Source organism: Caretta caretta, chromosome 1, assembly GCF_965140235.1.
Source record: "Caretta caretta isolate rCarCar2 chromosome 1, rCarCar1.hap1, whole genome shotgun sequence".
In the NCBI taxonomy this organism is placed as follows: domain Eukaryota; kingdom Metazoa; phylum Chordata; order Testudines; family Cheloniidae; genus Caretta; species Caretta caretta.
In genome coordinates, this window is record NC_134206.1 from 120,046,834 (window position 1) to 120,064,255 (window position 17,422).

General features: G+C 45.0%; 3 protein-coding genes across 7 annotated transcripts; 1 reads left to right on the plus strand and 2 right to left on the minus strand.

Moving 5' to 3' along the window:
- Positions 1-519: 519 nt before the first annotated feature.
- On the minus strand, positions 520-2,947 carry MRPL30 (mitochondrial ribosomal protein L30). Of its 2 annotated transcripts, none has more exons than XM_048858190.1 (5): positions 2,827-2,947; positions 2,090-2,173; positions 1,319-1,465; positions 819-892; positions 520-733 (listed from the first exon to the last, which is right to left on the minus strand). In XM_048858190.1, the coding sequence occupies exons 1-5, from the start codon at positions 2,878-2,880 to the stop codon at positions 601-603; spliced, it is 492 nt and encodes a 163-aa protein (XP_048714147.1). In that variant the 5' UTR covers positions 2,881-2,947; the 3' UTR covers positions 520-600. The 2 variants fall into 2 exon arrangements, with proteins under 2 accessions (XP_048714147.1, XP_048714155.1); XM_048858198.2 differs by lacking the exon at positions 2,827-2,947 and adding an exon at positions 2,392-2,481.
- Positions 2,948-3,055: 108 nt separating this feature from the next.
- Positions 3,056-7,535, plus strand: MITD1 (microtubule interacting and trafficking domain containing 1). 3 transcript variants are annotated; one of them, XM_075130614.1, is made up of 7 exons: positions 3,056-3,300; positions 5,499-5,600; positions 5,746-5,882; positions 5,963-6,049; positions 6,719-6,834; positions 7,185-7,245; positions 7,320-7,535. In XM_075130614.1, exons 1-7 carry the CDS (start codon positions 3,147-3,149, stop codon positions 7,413-7,415), a joined length of 753 nt encoding a protein of 250 aa, XP_074986715.1. In that variant the 5' UTR covers positions 3,056-3,146; the 3' UTR covers positions 7,416-7,535. The 3 variants fall into 3 exon arrangements, with proteins under 3 accessions (XP_074986715.1, XP_048714136.1, XP_048714127.1); XM_048858179.2 differs by lacking the exon at positions 7,185-7,245; XM_048858170.2 differs by lacking the exon at positions 5,963-6,049.
- LIPT1 (lipoyltransferase 1) lies at positions 6,856-12,680 on the minus strand. 2 transcript variants are annotated; one of them, XM_048858143.2, is made up of 2 exons: positions 12,536-12,680; positions 6,856-11,245 (listed from the first exon to the last, which is right to left on the minus strand). In XM_048858143.2, exon 2 carries the CDS (start codon positions 10,959-10,961, stop codon positions 9,840-9,842), a length of 1,122 nt encoding a protein of 373 aa, XP_048714100.1. In that variant the 5' UTR covers positions 10,962-11,245; positions 12,536-12,680; the 3' UTR covers positions 6,856-9,839. The 2 variants fall into 2 exon arrangements, with proteins under 2 accessions (XP_048714100.1, XP_048714096.1); XM_048858139.2 differs by having other exon boundaries at positions 12,409-12,659.
- Positions 12,681-17,422: the final 4,742 nt, after the last annotated feature.

Sequence of the window (17,422 nt, forward strand, 5' to 3'; positions counted from 1 at the left end):
GTGGGATATTTCCCAGGGAATGGCTGACTGCTAAATGATGAACTAGCTTTTGGCTGAGCTCTCAAGGGTTAACCCAATTTTGTCAATGTAGCCTCACACTCTACAAGGCAGCATGAATGGAAGGAGGGGAGACAGCACGGCAGACAGAGACACATGGGAGGGGAACACCCTGACGTTAGCCCCCCTCTCTCCTCCTCTCCCTCCCCGCCCCCGTCCCTGCACACAGCAAGCAGGAGGCTCCTGGGAGCAGCTCCAAGGCAGAAGCAGCACATGACAACTGAGCTACCAGCAACTGATGGCCTGCTGGGCGGCTGCTGCACAGGGAACTTAGGGGTGCGGCGAGCTGATGAGGGGCTGTCGGTCCACCCTGGTTCCAAGCCCCCACCAGCTAGCTCCAACTGGCTGCTCTTCCTGCAAGCAGTGGACAAAGCAGGCGGCTGCCAAACAACGTTACAAGGGAGCATTGCACAACTTTAAATGAGCATGTTCTCTAATTGATCAGCAATGTAACAACGAAACTTTAAGTGAGGAGTTACTGTAGACACAACTCCCAATTTATTGGTTAAATAATTTTACAAAAGTGAGAATAGTCAGTGCATACTACGATTTAATTGCTTTTTGTTCCACGCATTTCAGATGCCGCCGAATTACTAATTCTCCTGTGCTCTTAAGTAAGGTATCTGGCATTTCCTCTTCTGTGGGAATTCCATGAGGCAGTTTCAGGGGCTGAATTCTACAGATAAGAGAATTTGTTTAAAACATGGACTATGGTAACAAGTTATTTTAATTGTTGCTGGTTAAAGGAAAAGTTAACAAACCTTATTAGATGCTTTATGACTTTCAGTTTTCCATTCACAGATGGGATATTTTTGTGCACTCTGGGCTGATTTGCCTATAAACAATGCAGAATGTTACAAACTCACTTTGAAAAAGCAATTTATGTCTCTAGGAACTGATGTATTCAACTGAAGAATTCACACATCAATAAAAGAAGAACATAGTACACAAAATTAAACTACTTTGGGAAATTCACACTTCTTGAAAATAAGTGTGCTAAAATTCATTAAACTTTTGGGATTCACTAACATCTTCATTAATACAAATGCTTATTTCCTATTAATATCCATGGGAGATCCATACGTCTAGGCTCCAATCATGCAAATGCCTACCTATTTGCTCAACTTTATTATTGTGAGTAATCCTTTTGATTTCAATAGGATTTGAAGATCTGAGAAAAGAATTTTGCCCTAAATTTCTAGGCTAATTACTTTACAGATGTGCATGATAAACATGAAATAAAGTAAATTAGAAAGTATACTTTATCCAGTCCAAGATCATGTATTATCTTCTTTTCCCAATATGGACGACCTATTCCACTTTTGATTCTAGTGACAAGATGCAGTTTGTGAGGCTGCTGAGGATCACCTCCGTATTTTTCATGATCTGAAGGCCGTGGCTGAAATACCTACAAATAAGTAGTTCACAAAAGGCATGGTTTTGTTTTTTTATTTTTAAACATTTCAACAGTTACTGAATCCAACAATATCTTGCTGTAAAAATATTCCCCTAAAATATATTTTAGTCTTTCACTAGAAAGAAAATGTGGCAACCCCCCCTAAATTTCTAATAAGCGTCCCTTCCAGAAAGGCAAAGCAGCAACATATGACCATAGTATTAAAAAAGCTAATCTCCAAATAACCTAAAATTATTTCAAGTGTTTCCTCATGACAGTTTGCGTAAAGATACAATAAGTTTGGGGTCATGATCCTCCACTCATATATAGCCTAGTCTTTGGGGGCATGATTCTTCAACCATATATATATGAACACATAAGAGCAGAGGTCTAGTTGTAGGACTGGGACCCAACTTTGTAAGATGATTGTGACAGGCTTATGACTCAAGAATGCCCTGTTTCAGAAATAAAATCAACTACAATCAGACACTGGTTTTTCATACAAGAATCTGAGTGCATATCTCTCTGGTTTAACAATGGTATTGCTCAGTACTGTTACAAATTAGTCTTACTAAAAAAATTAAAGGTATAAACAAACCCAAAACATGCTTTCAAATCTTTAAATATTGTGCTTACTGAAGCTGGAATTCTTGACTTAGTAAATTTATGGCGAATCCATCCTGTCCAAGTCAGTGATTCCATGCTGCTTTTTGCCAGAGTCTAAAAAAGTTATGGCATGATTTGTTAAATTTATTCAAGGAGAAAATTATTAACATTTGTATTGTACATAAAACCGTGAAATGACTAAATTAGGATCAGGGTCCCATTGTGCAACCAGGATAACCGATACAATACTGTGCCCGTATTATATCAGTGGGTGTTCTGACACCGAGACATTTAGCATAGTCTTGCTTAATGAAACCAAATACTTTTGAAACCTTTTAAAGCCTGTGTTTCTGCTCCTGGTGTCTAGTGAAATGAGGACACAACCCCTGGTTTCACTAGAACGGAGGCTGCAGAACGGCAGGCGTGCTTCTGGCCCTGCAAACGAGGAAAACCTCGGTGAGTCGGGACACGCACTCTGAGCGCGATCAGGCAGCGCAACTCACTGGGGCTGACCCGCTCTGGAGGGACGGTCCCAGGGGAATCAGGCTGCAGCCCGCCCTAGCGTGGCCCAGGATAGCTCGGAGGGGCAAGAGCCCCAGTCCTGCGACCCTTTCACCAGGGGCTCAAGGGGCCAGGGAAGCGGAGCACGGAGCGCAGCAGCCGGGGCAATGGGAGGCCAGGGGCTGCAGGGCCGGGTCCCACTCTCACGCCCCCCACTCCCACGGCGACCAGCACAGGGAAACCCCCCAGCTCTGCGCCCCACTCACTCTCCAGGCGGCCGGGGGTCTCTTAGCAACGCAGCCCAGCGCTGCTGCCGCCATCTTGGCCCCGAATGTTATTTCCGGATTCCGGCAGCCACTAAGATCGACGCCCAGAAGCCGCTGCACTTTGGTTCCGACTACTTCCGGCGCGAGGGAGGGGAAGGAATAAAGCGCGACACCGGCGGCCGCTTCGGGTTTTTCTGGGTCCTGAAAATCACGTGACCGCCTCCCCCAGCTCCGCCTGGCTCCCGGAAGTGGTGGCTGGTGGCGCGCGCAGGCTTGGTTCAGGTTGGGGGTTCGATGCCCGCCGGGTGCCGCTTGCCCCCATGTCCCAGGCCGGTCCGGGCGCGGTGGCCGCGCTGGAGCCCCCGGCGGTGGCGACGCTGAAGCGGGCGGTGGAGCTGGACTCGGCGTCCCGCTTCCAGGAGTCGCTGGTGTGTTACCAGGAGGGGATTGACCTGCTGCTGCAGGTGCTGAAAGGTACCGACGGGCTGGATCCCCACACCCGGGCTCTGCGGCGTGGCCCCTACCTCCCCTCCAGCGCTGTAGCTCACCCCACCCAGAGCCGGGGCTGGCTTCCTGCCCGCCCCGCTTCGCCGGCAAAGGTCGGGAGCCGCAGCGCCAATGCAACCCCCCCGGCAGAATTAACGCTGCTCCTTCCTGAGCTTGCAAACGTTTGGGGCTGGGGGCTGTCATTTTCTCCGGGGTTGCGGAGAGCGCGTGGCGGGAGGGAGCCCAGCTCTGGCTGACCTGCAGGTGCTGCCTCTTTAAGGCCTGGTCTATACTAGAAAATGACGTTGTCTTAACTATGTTGGTCAGAGGTGTGAAAAATCCACACCCCTACCTGGTGTAGTTAAACCGACCCAAATCCCTGTGTAGATGGTGCCCGAAGAATTCTTCTCACAACCTAGCTACTGCCTCTTGGGGAGGTGGAGAACCCCTCCCCTTGGCTTAGGAAGTGTCTAGGCTGAAGCCACACAGCTGTGCTACTGAAGTGTTTTAAGTGTAGATGAGCCCTAATAACATTAATGTATGTGCTACATGCTTAGAGAGGCGGTGATGTGCATGTTATGGTTATATGTGCCTGTGTTGGGTCTCTCTTCATAAATGACTAAGGCCTCGTCTACACTAGGAAATTAGATCAGTAACTAAATCTCTCAGGGGGTGTAAAAAATCCACACCCCTGGACAATGCAGCTAAACCGACCTAACCCTGGCTGTAGATAGAACAAGGTCCGTGAGAGATTACCTACACTGGGGAGAACCCGTCCTGTCAGTGTAGATAGCATCCTCACTGAAGTGCTACAGCAGCACCACTATAGCATTTTAAATGTAGACAAGTGCTAAGAACACTACTGGCTACGCTTGCAGATGTAGAGCGCTTTGAGTTAAAACCGCCTTCACAGAGCGCAGTAGGGAAAGCGCTGCAGTCTGTCCACACTGACAGCTTCAAGCGCACTGGCATGGCCACGTTTGCAGCATTTGCAGTGGCATTGGGAGTGGTGCATTATGGGCAGCTATCCCAGCATGCAAAGTGGCTGCAACTGTGCTTTTCAAATGGGGGGGGGGGTGGAGTGTGACAGAGTGTGTTGTGTGTATGTGGTGGGGAGAGAGTGGGTTTTTGGGGGGCTGAGAGCATGTCAGCATGCTGTCTTGTAAGTTCAGACAGCAACAGACCCTCCCCTGCCTCTCTCTCTCTCTCTCTCTCACACAGCATTCCACAGTAATGGTTGCGTTGTCTGGAAGGAGATAAGCAGCCAGCAGCCGCTGTCAGAAACGGAGCTTTTAAGGGGCATTTCCGCATTCCTACAGCCAATTCCAAACAATGATAAGAGCAGCCACTTGACTTAAGGGGATTATGGGACATTTCCGGAGGCTGATCAGAGCGCAGTAAAACAACACCTCGTTCACACTGGCACCACAGCAAATGTTATTCCACTCGCAGAGGTGGAGTACCAGCAGTGCTGAAGCCGTGGAGTCAGAGCACTCTGTGTCTTGCCAGTGTGGATGGGTAGTGAGCTGGTGCACCCAGGGTCCTTTATTGTGCTGTAACATGCAAGTGTAGCCAAGCCCCCCCCACACACACACACAGGTTCAAGAAGCTTATCCTGGGGTATATGCAGGCTTGGAAGGTTTAGATTTGTATTGATAAATGTTGGTAAGGGTTGATTTCACCAGAAACACACAAAATATTTGTGTACTAACAAAGTATTTCCATGAATAATAATCAAAATTTACAGAAATTCATTTAAGGATATTTAATTTGTATATTTTGACATGTGATGTTCATAATTTGTGTTTTAACCATTAAAAAGCTTTAATTTGTTGAATCTCAACTCCTACTTTCATTAAATAATTGTTGTCTCACCACCCACCCATAATTTTCTGGAACTGTGAAAATTTTAAAAGTGATTAAAATAAACATTGATATTACCAGTCAAAATTATTTTTAAAAAATATCAAATTCTGCCAAGCCTAGGTACACAATGAAAAATATTGAGAATCAAATAGTAAAGGGTCTGGCTCTTGGGCATGGATGTAGGTCCAGTAGAGGATCTCTCTCCTCTCCTTTAGACTGTTGAATGAAAAAAAAATTAGAGGACTTTATATCCTGGGGAATAATTACCAGACGTAGTTGTCCTCCTTTTTTGAGATAATCTGAATATTTTTGATTCACAGCTACAAAAGATGAAACAAAAAAAGCTCATTACAGACAAAAAATACCTGAATACATGAAGAGAGCTGAAGCTATTAAAAAACATATTGAAAAAGAAAGAGAAGGTATGAAGTTGTACTGTAAATTCTTTTAAATGTTCATGAAATGATGCACTTGTACATCTGAAGTTACAATACAGTTACCTAGGATTTATAGAATACAAGTGTATGATTGCACTGTCTTGTTTAGTGAAGGATACTTCTTTTTTAGATGGTAAATACCACCAGCAAATTAAAATTGAAGAAAATTCAACTGGTTTCAGCTATGAGAAGGTTTTCCAAGACTACCTTAATGAGACCGTTACAGAAGTTTGGGTAGAGGACCCATACATCAGACATGTTCACCAGGCAAGTGGATCTTGAATGTAGTTTATCTATAAAACTAACAATTTTTTTCAGTTATTAAATAATCAAACTAACTCTTACAGTTCTACAACTTCTTAAGATTCTGTGAGATGCTTGTTAAGGGGCCCTGCAGAGTGAAAACTATCCACCTCCTAACTTCCTATGATGAAGTAAGTATCTAGACTTCATGTATAATATCTATTATTCATATTTACCAATATTTGATAGACTGAGGGCCCCTCTCCTTCAACAGGAGATGCAATCAGGTCAAGAGGATTTAACAAACACTGAATAGTGTAATTCCAAATATTTTGCTAACTAATAAATTCTACTTATGTGGCATCCTAAGTGGAAGTGACCCTGGAAGAAAGATGTTTATATTGTCCTAGTTGACTGTCTATTGTAAGAAACACCATTAAATAAATTCTGCTGGGAGACTCTTTATAATGAGGAAGGCCTGGATACATTTTGATATTTTGGGATTATGACAAGTATAAACCCTCTCATTGTCATTATACTCATTCTAGCCCAAATCTTAATCTGAACAGATAATCCAGTGTACTGGAGAGGCAGCATATCTAATGGTTAGCGCATGGGACCCTGAGGGAGAACTGAGTCTTTGTGCATAATCAGTCATTGGCTTGCTTATGTGATTTTGGCCACGGTAGTCACTGTACCTCAGTCATCCCATCTGCAAAAATGAGTATAATTTATCTGCCTTCATAAAGCATTTTGAGACTTAGATAAGAGTAAGAACAAAGTGGTGTTAGTGAATTGAAGAAGGTAAATGGACACAATTGGAACATGCAAGATGAAAAAACAACTTTTACTCTTAACAGGGTAGTGGAAAGAGTCAACAGACAAGTAGCCTAGAAGAAATAAAGCAATCACTAAAGAACTATGGAGTAACACTGAATGTCTCATTTTCATCTTCAATTCATGATCGAGAAATAAGGTTGGTGATGCAGAAAACCAATAAATTCCAAATTATTTAATCTTGACAAATTATCTATAACCATGGTTACAAATGTCATTCAAAGCAGAAGGCAGTTACTTTATCCACTAAAGTAGGTTCTTCATAGTTTTATACTGTGTTCAACTTTGGGACCGCTGGGATCTAGTTTTTAAAACAAGACATTGCTGTATTATACAGTTGACATCTACTCTAGCTAGAAATTTTGATTGAAATGGTGGGAGGAATTTGCATAACTTGTAGATATTACGGTTTTTTTCCTAATTATGTTAAATGTACCTACAGTTTGTAAACTTGTGAAGATGGAATAATATTGGGAATTTTTTAAATAGATTCAACAATGGATGGATGATTAAGATTGGAAGAGGGCTTGATTATTTTAAGAAACCACAGGTAGGTGTGTATTTTCTTTTGAATGAATTTGAACTACAACATGGCTTATTCTAAAATTGTGTTCCTTTTTGCAGGGTCGTTTTTGCCTTGGATACTGTGACTTTGATTTGAGACCATGTCATGAAACAACAGTGGATGTCTTTCATACTAAACATACAAAGAAAACATGACCAAATATTTCCGTTATTTAATTACTGCTCTTACAACCTTTAAATGCCTGCTTTTAAATTTCTCTCAATTACATGTAGTGTACACTTTTTATGGAATAAACTATATTTTTTTATATTTTTGATTACTTGCAGTGTGAATTAATAGAATTTCTAAACTAAATGGGGTAACACTTTAAAGCAAGGTACAGTAGAACCTCAGAGTTATGAACACCAGAGTTCCAAACTGACTAGTCAACCACACACCTCATTTGGAACCAGAAGTACACAATCGGGCAGCGACAAAACAAAAAAGCAAATACAGTACAGTACTGTGTTAAATGTAAACAACTAAAAGGGAAAGTTAAAAAAATTGCAAGGTAAGGAAACTGTTTCTGTGCTAGTTTCATTTAAATTAAGATAGTTAAAACCAGCATTTTTCTTCTGCATAGTAAAGTTTCAAAGCTATATTAAGCCAAGGTACAGTTCTAAACTTTTGAAAGAAAAACCATAATATGTTGTCCAGAATTACGAACATTTCGGAGTTACAAACAACCTCCATTCCCAAGGTGTTCGTAAACTCTGAGGTTCTACTGTATCAAATATGATGAATTAGCAGTGCTAAAAGTTCACAAGTGCTTAGGAAACTAGTTACGTTTCTGTAAATTATACACGCTTCACAAACTTAGATGTTTTTGATCCAACACAGAAAATCCAAATATATAGAAGTTAGGCAACTGTCTTTAGTATTATACTTTAAAGAAAAAACAATAGGATTGAAGGAAAACACCATGTACATTGGTCAAACTGGACAGTCTCTACGTAAAAGAATAAATGGACACAAATCAGATGTCAAGAATTAGAACATTCATAAACCAGTCTGAGAACACTTCAATCTCTCTGGTCATGTGATTACACCTGAAAGTTGCGATATTACAACAGAAAAACTTCAAAACCAGACTCCAGCGAGAGACTGTTGAATTGGAATTCATTTGCAAATTGGATACAATTAACTTAGGCTTGAATAGAGACTGGGAGTGGCTAAGTCATTATGCAAGGTAACCTATTTCCCCTTGTTCCACCCCCCTCCCCCGGTTCCTCAGATGTTCTTGTTAAACCCTGGATTTGCGCTGGAAATGGCTCACCTTGATTATCATACACATTGTAAGGAGAGTGATCACTTTAGATAAGCTATTACCAGCAGGAGAGTGGGGTGGGGGGAGAGAAAACCTTTTGTAGTGGTAAACACCCATTTTTTCATGGTTTGTATGTATAAGAACATCTTCTGTATTTTCCACAGTATGCATCCGATGAAGTGAGCTGTAGCTCACAAAAGCTTATGCTCAAATAAATTGGTTAGTCTCTAAGGTGCCACAAGTACTCCTTTTCTTTTTGTGAATACAGACTAACACGGCTGTTACTCTGAAACCATGTTAAACTGTAGCTTAGTTAACTAGATAATTAAGGCCAATTGTTTCCTTCTAAAACAAGGTGGAGAGCTGTAAAATCAGTGAATATTTGTGCAGAGTCCTCTGTGAAATACCATTTGGCAATCACACCACAATTTAACACCCTTCAAAAGTCTCCATTTCAGTGATTAACTTATTTGAATACTAATGGCAGTGCATGTACTGAGGGGCCCACATACCGATAAATGGAAGATAACTGAACAGAATATGTCATACTTGATCAGACTGTCTAAATGTGTGGTCCTGCTTTGTGGCCATTATCCTTCCAGTTGAGGACTAGAACCATCCCAGAGAGCAAGACACAGGAATCAAAATGCAGTTCTCCTGCATGATGTCTGAGCTGGTCACAGGTGCATGGCCCATTATTTACTGATACTGATTTTTTTCATGATGTTAACATGCAAACTTTACCATGTAGACCATAAGATGGAAGTCTAGAATAAAATTTAATTTAGAGCCTAAAATGTAGATCATGCGGATACTCCATGTATACATTTAACTTTAAACTCTTAGAAGTTAACAAACGTATCAAAATACCACCTCATATTAGTCTAGTGGCTTCAGTCTTTTTAAAACAAACTATCATTCTGTCCAAATCCAATATAGCTTTCCAGCAAGTCACTGCCTCTGAGATGTGAACTCTTAGCATATAGATCTAGTCTGAAGTATCTTCATGTATTTGGGTGACTAAGTACATGTTCAGGCTTCAGTAATTGAGAAATAGTTTCATGTTGACAGTGGTGATATGAAATTTAGTTTTATAATCAGTCTAATTAGTAGTTACACAATCAGTCATGAACTAAAGCACTAGACTCCAAGAACGTTAGTGGATAAATCAAGAGAAAGTTACTTCAGTGGTAACTTACTCCTATAAAATCAACTTGCACAACATACTGAAAATAAACATTTTATTCTACGTTTTTAGTAAATCATGCACTAGTCCATATCAGAGATGTGACTTACACTTTCATTATGAAAATCACATTAGTGTCATCACATTCTCACATAAGAGACTCCACTTCCTGTGCAACTCATAGTTTTGTGGCCATATTCTCAGCAGAGCACTTGCTAATACTGTGGTTTCACTGGGGCAAAACTTACTGCCAATTAGGTTTTTCTCTAGTTCATTGCACATTGCTGGTGGCAGCCACTGCTCTGGCAAATCTATGTTACAAACTTCAATTCTCCCATGCTTTACATGAATATCCACTTTAACTTCAAGGAGAATATGTTCATACACTATGTTAAAGCAACTGCTAATACTAAATTTTGGTGTCTTGCCATATATCCATTCCCAGGTTTGTAGTTCTTTGGTTTTATTATTAATTCCAGGAAACACTGTCTCATCGGCTGGGTTTATTAGGGTAATATGATGGTCAATTTGATGGCATCTTGCATATTCTGCAGCAACAGCATCCATGACCATCTCACATGTTAACGTAGGATCCTCTTCAAAGAGATTTTTCACTAAAGCAGGCATGCTAGGAGTGGCATTGCTTTTTATCCCCTTGTAAGGACTCTTCAGTACAGCAGATAAAAGAAACCTATCTGCATTGCATAGCAAAGTGCAGTGATGATAAGCAACCGTCTTTCCTAGCTTTGCAGCAGTACCTGAGATTTTAAAATTCCCATCTAGCAAAAGATCAAATCTGTCAGTGGCATACACATCTAACTGGGGTTGCAATCCTTTTAGAGCCCTAACAACCAATTTTAAGTTTTCCATTCGCTCATATTTTTTCTTGGATGTGAAGAAAGTAAAATTGATATTGCCCAGATCATGGTAAACCGTCCCTCCCCCACTTCTCCTTCGAGCTAGTTTTATGTTCTTCTTCCTCATTATCTTGAGGTTACATTCCTGCCAGGGATTCTGGTGTCTCCCAATCACCACAGTGGGAGAATTTCTCCAAAGGAAAAGAACCTGTCTGTTCTCTAAATTCATGTTGTCATGAATCCAATCTTCCACAGCCAAATTCTGGTAAACATCACTAGAAACAGACTGTAGAATGAGTCCTCTGTTTGCTGTACACTTGAAGCCAGCTGCTGAAATCTTGAGGACATAAAATAACTGAAAATAGTTCTTCAGGGATGATAGGATTACCATGGTTTTAATAAAATTATCAGATAACTTGTGAAAGGAGAGGCAGGTCTGTCAAAGTTTAGTATAAGATGTTCATAATCCGCACTGCTCCAGTACAAACACATCACTAAAGGCAATCATGCTGTACTCACTTTCTTCCCAGGATACCAAATAGTGATGCTACCACAATGAATGTGTTTTCAAGGTAGATTTCCTTCTCCCAGATATGATGATGGTATTCCACCACAGGTGCATGGTCAGTATCTAAGATGGGGCTATAGAAGGCTGTTTCCTCTTGCTGCATATTACTAGAAGTGAGGAAGGGGAGGAAAGTATAGTATCTGATTGTATTTGTTTCCCCCCCTACAATGTAATTTTACAATACTGTCATTAACATTGATCCTGGGGGAATTCTGTGCCACTGCGCATGCGCAGAATTCATGGTCCCCTCTTCTCCAGATTTCTTTGCTTCTCTGCAGAAAAGTGACTTACTGCTGGGGAAGCAAAGGGAAGCCACAAGAGTGGTCACATGCCCCACCACACTGAGCCCAAACCAGCTATACCCAGACCCCCACCCCACCAAGCCCCACTCCCCAGCACCTGGACCTCCCGCTGAGCCACAACCACCTTCCCCTGGACGCTACTGCAGAGTGCCATTGCTCCTGCACCCGGAACCTTCCAACCAGCCCCTGTTCATCAAGATCCCCTCCCACACACACACAGCTGTATCCAAGCTGCTAGCAGCCAGACTGCCCCACACAGAACCCTCTCACCCAGCACTTGGATCTGCTCCCACACTAGGAGTCTGCCTGTCCACATCTGGTGTGCCTGGCATAGAGGGGCAGGGCCAACCACTCCTCAGCTCTGTATCTGAGGGGGAGCTATAGGGTGATCTCCCACTTCTGTGTAGCCAATGGCCTGTGGTCCCCACTCCCATGCCGAAGCCTCCACATTTATGTATTGACAAATAAAATTTGCAGAATGGTGCAACATTTCAAAACGTGTGCAAAATTTTTATTTTGTTGGCACGGAATTCCCTCAAGAGCAGTAGAAGTATTTAACAATCTAGTCTGCCACAAATATGCAGGTTAACTTTTTAAGGAGTCAGTAAAGTGGTCCAGCTAATACGTGCAGGATTTAAATGGCCCTGGACACTAAAACGCGTCGTCTTGTCAAGGTCACTCTTCCCCCCCGCCCCGCTTCAGGGACCGCGCTAGAGAGGAGCGGGCATAGGTCAGTTCCGGGCCCAGTCGCTCCTTGGCACCGGAGTTACCAACCCTGCCGGGCGCAGGAGCCGCGGGCAGGGCGGGAGCGCGACGGAGGGGCCCCGCCCGAGGCTATTTTAGCTCCGCGGTGGCGGAACGCGCTGGGTGTGACGTTCCGCCGGCTCGAGGGGGGCGGGGCAGGGAAGCTTGGCAGCGCCGGGGGGGCAAGTGGGGGTGGGGGGGGGACGTGCCCTCCTGTTACGCACCCTCCGACGGCAGACCGCTGGGACGCAGACCAGGGGCGGGTGGCAGGGTAGGGCCGCGCCCGGCTGTGCCAGGAGAGCAAGAAACCCCGAGCGCCGGTGCCTGTAGCGGGGTCAGGTCACTACTCACGGCGGAAGACTCCAGCCGCCTCCCGTTCCCACGCGGCCCGTTATATCGACCGTCTGTCCTCGGTGCGCATCCCAAACCCTTCCGGCCCCGCGCCGCAGCTGGGACCTGACGTTCCCCCAGCGAATCGCTCGGTGACGCGGGGGAAGGGAGAAGAGGAGACACCGCGTCCCTCTCACGCACGGGGGGCGGGGCTTGCCAGGCGACTTGGTAGGTCACGTGAGCGAGTGGGGGCTTTGGCGGGAGAAGGCGAGGCTCAGCTGCGCGGTGCTTGGTTCCACTGGCGAAGCGTGAGGGGAGCTCTGCCGCGCTGGGGCCGGGGGCTGAGCCAGACCAGGCTGCGCACGGCAGGGGCAGGAAGGGATTTTGCTCTGTGTGTGTCCTTCTGTGAGCGAGGCAGGGTTGGGCTGATAGCGTCTGTTCTGCGGGACCGACTCCTGCTGGGGTCAGCGACAAGCCTTTGTGGTTTGTCTGAAAAAAAGGCAGAAACACCGTATCCACCATGGGTGAATGCTTCTCACAAAGCGATTGTGTCATACCTGACATCAGGAACACATCCCAAGGCAGTGACGAGCCTTTCCTTCCCCTTGTTTAGGGTAGGGGGACATGCAGCCCTGAGAGGGGCTCTGGCCATCTGCTCTCCATCTCTGCCCCCTAGCTGCCTGGACCTAAGCAACAGTGCCAGGGACTGGAGTAATTAGACTCAGAAAGGGACCCAGGAGTGAGTTCAACTGCCGCAGGGGACAGTGAGCTTGCCCAGGACTGAGGGCTCCAAGGACAAGAGATGTAAAGAGGTGACAGCTGAGCCCGGGCTGAGAGCCAGCTGACTACGGGTGGTGAAGGATCCAGGCATGATGCTCTGTGCCTGATACAGTACACTGCCTTGAGAGAGAGACAGGTTTTGTGCTAGTCCTTGGAGAGGGGGCATCGGTTGAGATGGATCCTGAGCACTAGATGGAGGAATGGCAACAGCAGCAGGCCATCCAATGCCAGCAGCAGATATTGCAGCTTTGGATGGCTCAGCAGCAGGCCCAGTCAGCACAGCAGGAGTTGCTGAAAGAGATTGTGACCGACCAGCAAGAACTCTAGAGAGACTTTTTGCCGCAGTTAAAAACCCCAGCCCCTGCACAGGGAGGCCTGGTAGGGCCCAATACACCGGGAGGAACTCTCACTTGTGCCAGAAGTTAACTAAGATTGGCCCCAACAGTGCTCTGGATGCATTCTTCATCACCTTTGAGAGGGCAGCATTGGCATCTCAGTGACCTCTGGAGCATCAGGTGTTAGTTTTAGCTCCCTACCTAATGAGACAGGCACAGTTGGCCTGCTGTAACCTTGGCTCGGAACAGGCTAGAGACTACAATTGGGTGAAGATTGCTATTTTGGAATATCTGGATATTACCAAAGAGACACATTGACAGAACTTTAGGACAGAGACCTACCACAAGGGGGCATGCTTGGAGGTGCAAGGTTTAAAAGAGCATTGCTGGCAATGGCTTCACCTCCAGGAGCGTTCCAGGACTCAAGTTGCAGAGTTGGTCCTCATAGAGCATCTCATGCTCATACTTTCAGAGAGGGGCTGGGAGTGGGTTCTCTGGCATTGCCCTGAGTTGTTGTCAGACACAAAGCAACTGATAGATAATTTTCTCGTAGTCAAAAGGTCCCTGGAGATGGGAAACACGTAGCCTCCGTCCACTTGCCAACTAGGTCTACCAACAGCAGATTCCCCCAGCAGACATGGCACCCCAGAAGACCTACCCACATGAGGAGAGAGAGAGAGAGAGACCGTGGCAAGACACATGGGTGAGCTCAGATGAAGTATTACCCAGATAACTGCCCAGTGACACAAACAACTGGGCTGGAGTCCTTGAGCTCAGACAAAGGTCTCCCTCATAGTATAAATAAGTCCCCTGTCAAAAGGGAGCCTGCAGACATAAGCTTGGTAATCTGCTATTCCTGTGGGCAGGGGCATGCACAAGGGGGGGCAAGCACGGGCACATGTCCCCCCAATAATTGGCAGGAGCACAGAGTTCCTCTGGCCCTGGGCAACAGCTGATAGCTCCTCTGGGTCTGGGACCATGGCAGGGGCGCAGAACGTGTCTCTCCAAAAGCAGTCACATTTTTATTCCTGCGCACACCCCTGCCTGTGGGCAACAGAGGCACATGAGGAAAGAGTGCTCATTGATGGAGTGCAACTACACAGAGGGTTGTATGGCAAAGAGAGGGTCCATAGGCGTACTCCCCTCAAGCTCTACCTCCTCACCTGCCAAGTGTAAGAAGTGACTTATTTAGTGTATCAGGAAGAAGGAAGTCTTGTAAAATCAATGATAGAGAAAGTCCATGTGTTTAACTCCTGACCTCCATCCCAGACCAGAAGACACATATGCTATCTCCTGAGGTTGGTGGGATATTATCATTGGCTCATCCCCAGCTTTGCATCTATCACAGCACCCTGGACTGATTTGCTACAGGGCAAAGACACCAAAAAGCCTGTTGAGACAATGTGATGAATACGGACATATCTGACACTGGCCTGAGAGCAGTGCTCTCCCAGGACTTTTTCTGCTCTTTGCCTTCAGTTGTTCCCCAGGGAGAAAGCATATTCTGTTATTGAGAAAGAAACTCTGGCAATAAAGTGGACTGTGGACACCCTCATGTATTACCTGCTTGGTAGTCCTTACTCCCTAGTTACAGACAGTGCCCTTACAGTGGCTACACTCTTTAAAGGACTCTAGCCCCAGGATTATGTGCTGGTATCTAGCACTCCAGCCTTATAGCTAGCTTCCAGATGCAGCACTGAGACAGGAAGGAGCATGCAAATGCCGATTTTTTTTTCCCCCTGAAACATTGGGACTGGGTTGATGCTTGAACAAGAAACTTTTCTGGTCTTGAGAGGGACTGGAGGTGGAGGGGCAGAGGGAGGGTAGAATGCGATGGGACATGCCCCCATCCCACTGACAGTTAGCCTTATGAGCATCCCTGCACTCAGTGCAAATTAGGCACACGTGCAGAGCATGCCCTACTTGGAGAAGGGGAGCTTAAAAAGTTGAAGGTGGCCCAAGAGGAGAGGCTGCTAGTGAACCCAGTAGCCAGGGGAGTCCAGCCTAAGCCAGAGACTAGACTTCCCTCCGCCACTTCTTCAAGGCAGACAGACGTGCAGTGCTCGTCCCCCGGCGCGAACCCAGCCCCGGCCCGGACCTGCCAGGGGAGGGGCACCTATCCTGCGGTCCCAGTCCTGGAGCTGCCACAGTGGGGAGAGGTGCCTCTCCCCCCCCAGCCCAGGTGCTGCTGTGGGAAGAGAGAAGTGGAGGGTAGTCCTCTCTCCCCGCCATAGCCCTGGAGCAGCCTCCTACAACCCAAACCCTTCATCCCCAGCCCCACCCCAGAGCCCTTACCCCCAGCCGGAGCCCTCAAACCTCTGCACCCCAACCCTCTGCCCCTGCCCTGAGCTCCCTCCCAGACTCCGAACCCTTTGGCCCCACCCCCACCACATGAATATTGTTATGTGCACCAATATGAAGGTGATGTATCACACATCACCTCCATATTGATGCACGTAACAAAATTCATTCCATACATGGGTGGGAAAAATTAAAGGGAACACTGCCTGCAGGGCAGCCGAGTTCAAAACAGTGAGCAGAGCAGTCACGGCAGGCATTATGGGATACTGGGGGGACAGTTATATTGACATAACGAACACTGATGCTTTGTCACTTTAACTTTTCCGCAAAAAGCTTTTTGCGTCTCGTCAAGGTGATTTTACTTTGTCAGCGAAACAGCAACGTTTTGCTGCCAAATGTAGCTTTGTAGGATGTAAACTTGCAGTGTTTTGTCAGCAAAAGCCGCCTTTTGCTGACAAAACTATGTTGTATAGACAAGGCCTTAGTCTTCACAGGGAGGCTTCTTTGGTACACTTGTCCATTAGCCTCCCTCTTCTGAACTGAGTTGCTCCCTTTTAAGTTTCCTCTTCAGTTGGAGCATGCTCTGGAGGCTGGAAGGGCAGAGCTATTTGGGCCCAGTATTGTCGTTGAACACCTTCAGGCCTAATGTGGGGATTGTGCATCCCGTCATACTCCCCAAAATAAGAACATGCTTTAAGACATTTGATTTGTCGTGGATGGGAAGAGAGAACTTTTAACAATGATAAAAATTACTCCAAAGATTGCCAAATAATAGATCTTGAAATCGAAAGTGTATTCGATTATGGTTATTTGACTCAGCTATTGAACATTATTTTGTTTTTATTTGTTATTTGGTAGACTAATTAGAATATTTTTATGCCATATTCATTTGTTCAGGCTGGATCAAGTCCTGAATTATATCATCAAATCTCATTCCACATCTGTCATTTCTAAACCATCAGTTTCTTTAACATAAGTCACACAGTGTAATGCATTATCAGAATAGGAATCCGTGTGAGTTTCTGCACTATTTCTAATACTATTTTCTGTTTGTTCAAACTTAATTTTTTCTGTATTTTGAAATAAGTGAGTCCTGTCTCCTAACTGGATTTCTTCAGTGTTTTTTCGCAAATAATCTTCTGCAACATTCCCCACTTTTGGTTCTTTCTGTAAGATGAATACTGGAGTATTGGATTTACTGAAGCAGAAGCCCATTGTGCAATTACAATGCAAATCATACAAAGATGCAAGAAAGTCTCTTGAAGCTCAAAGAATTGGGTCAGTTAGGATGCTTTTCTTCAGCTTAATTGTTGTAACAATCCTATGCAAAATATTAGAAAAAATATTAGAAAAAGATAAAATATTAGGAAAAAAATAGAATAAGAGGAGTGACTCATTTAACACAAATTAAAACCTAGTAAAGAAATCTGATTCTTAACTGATATTAATGTTATGATGTTGGAAATATGGATTCACTTGTTTTCTTGCAAAC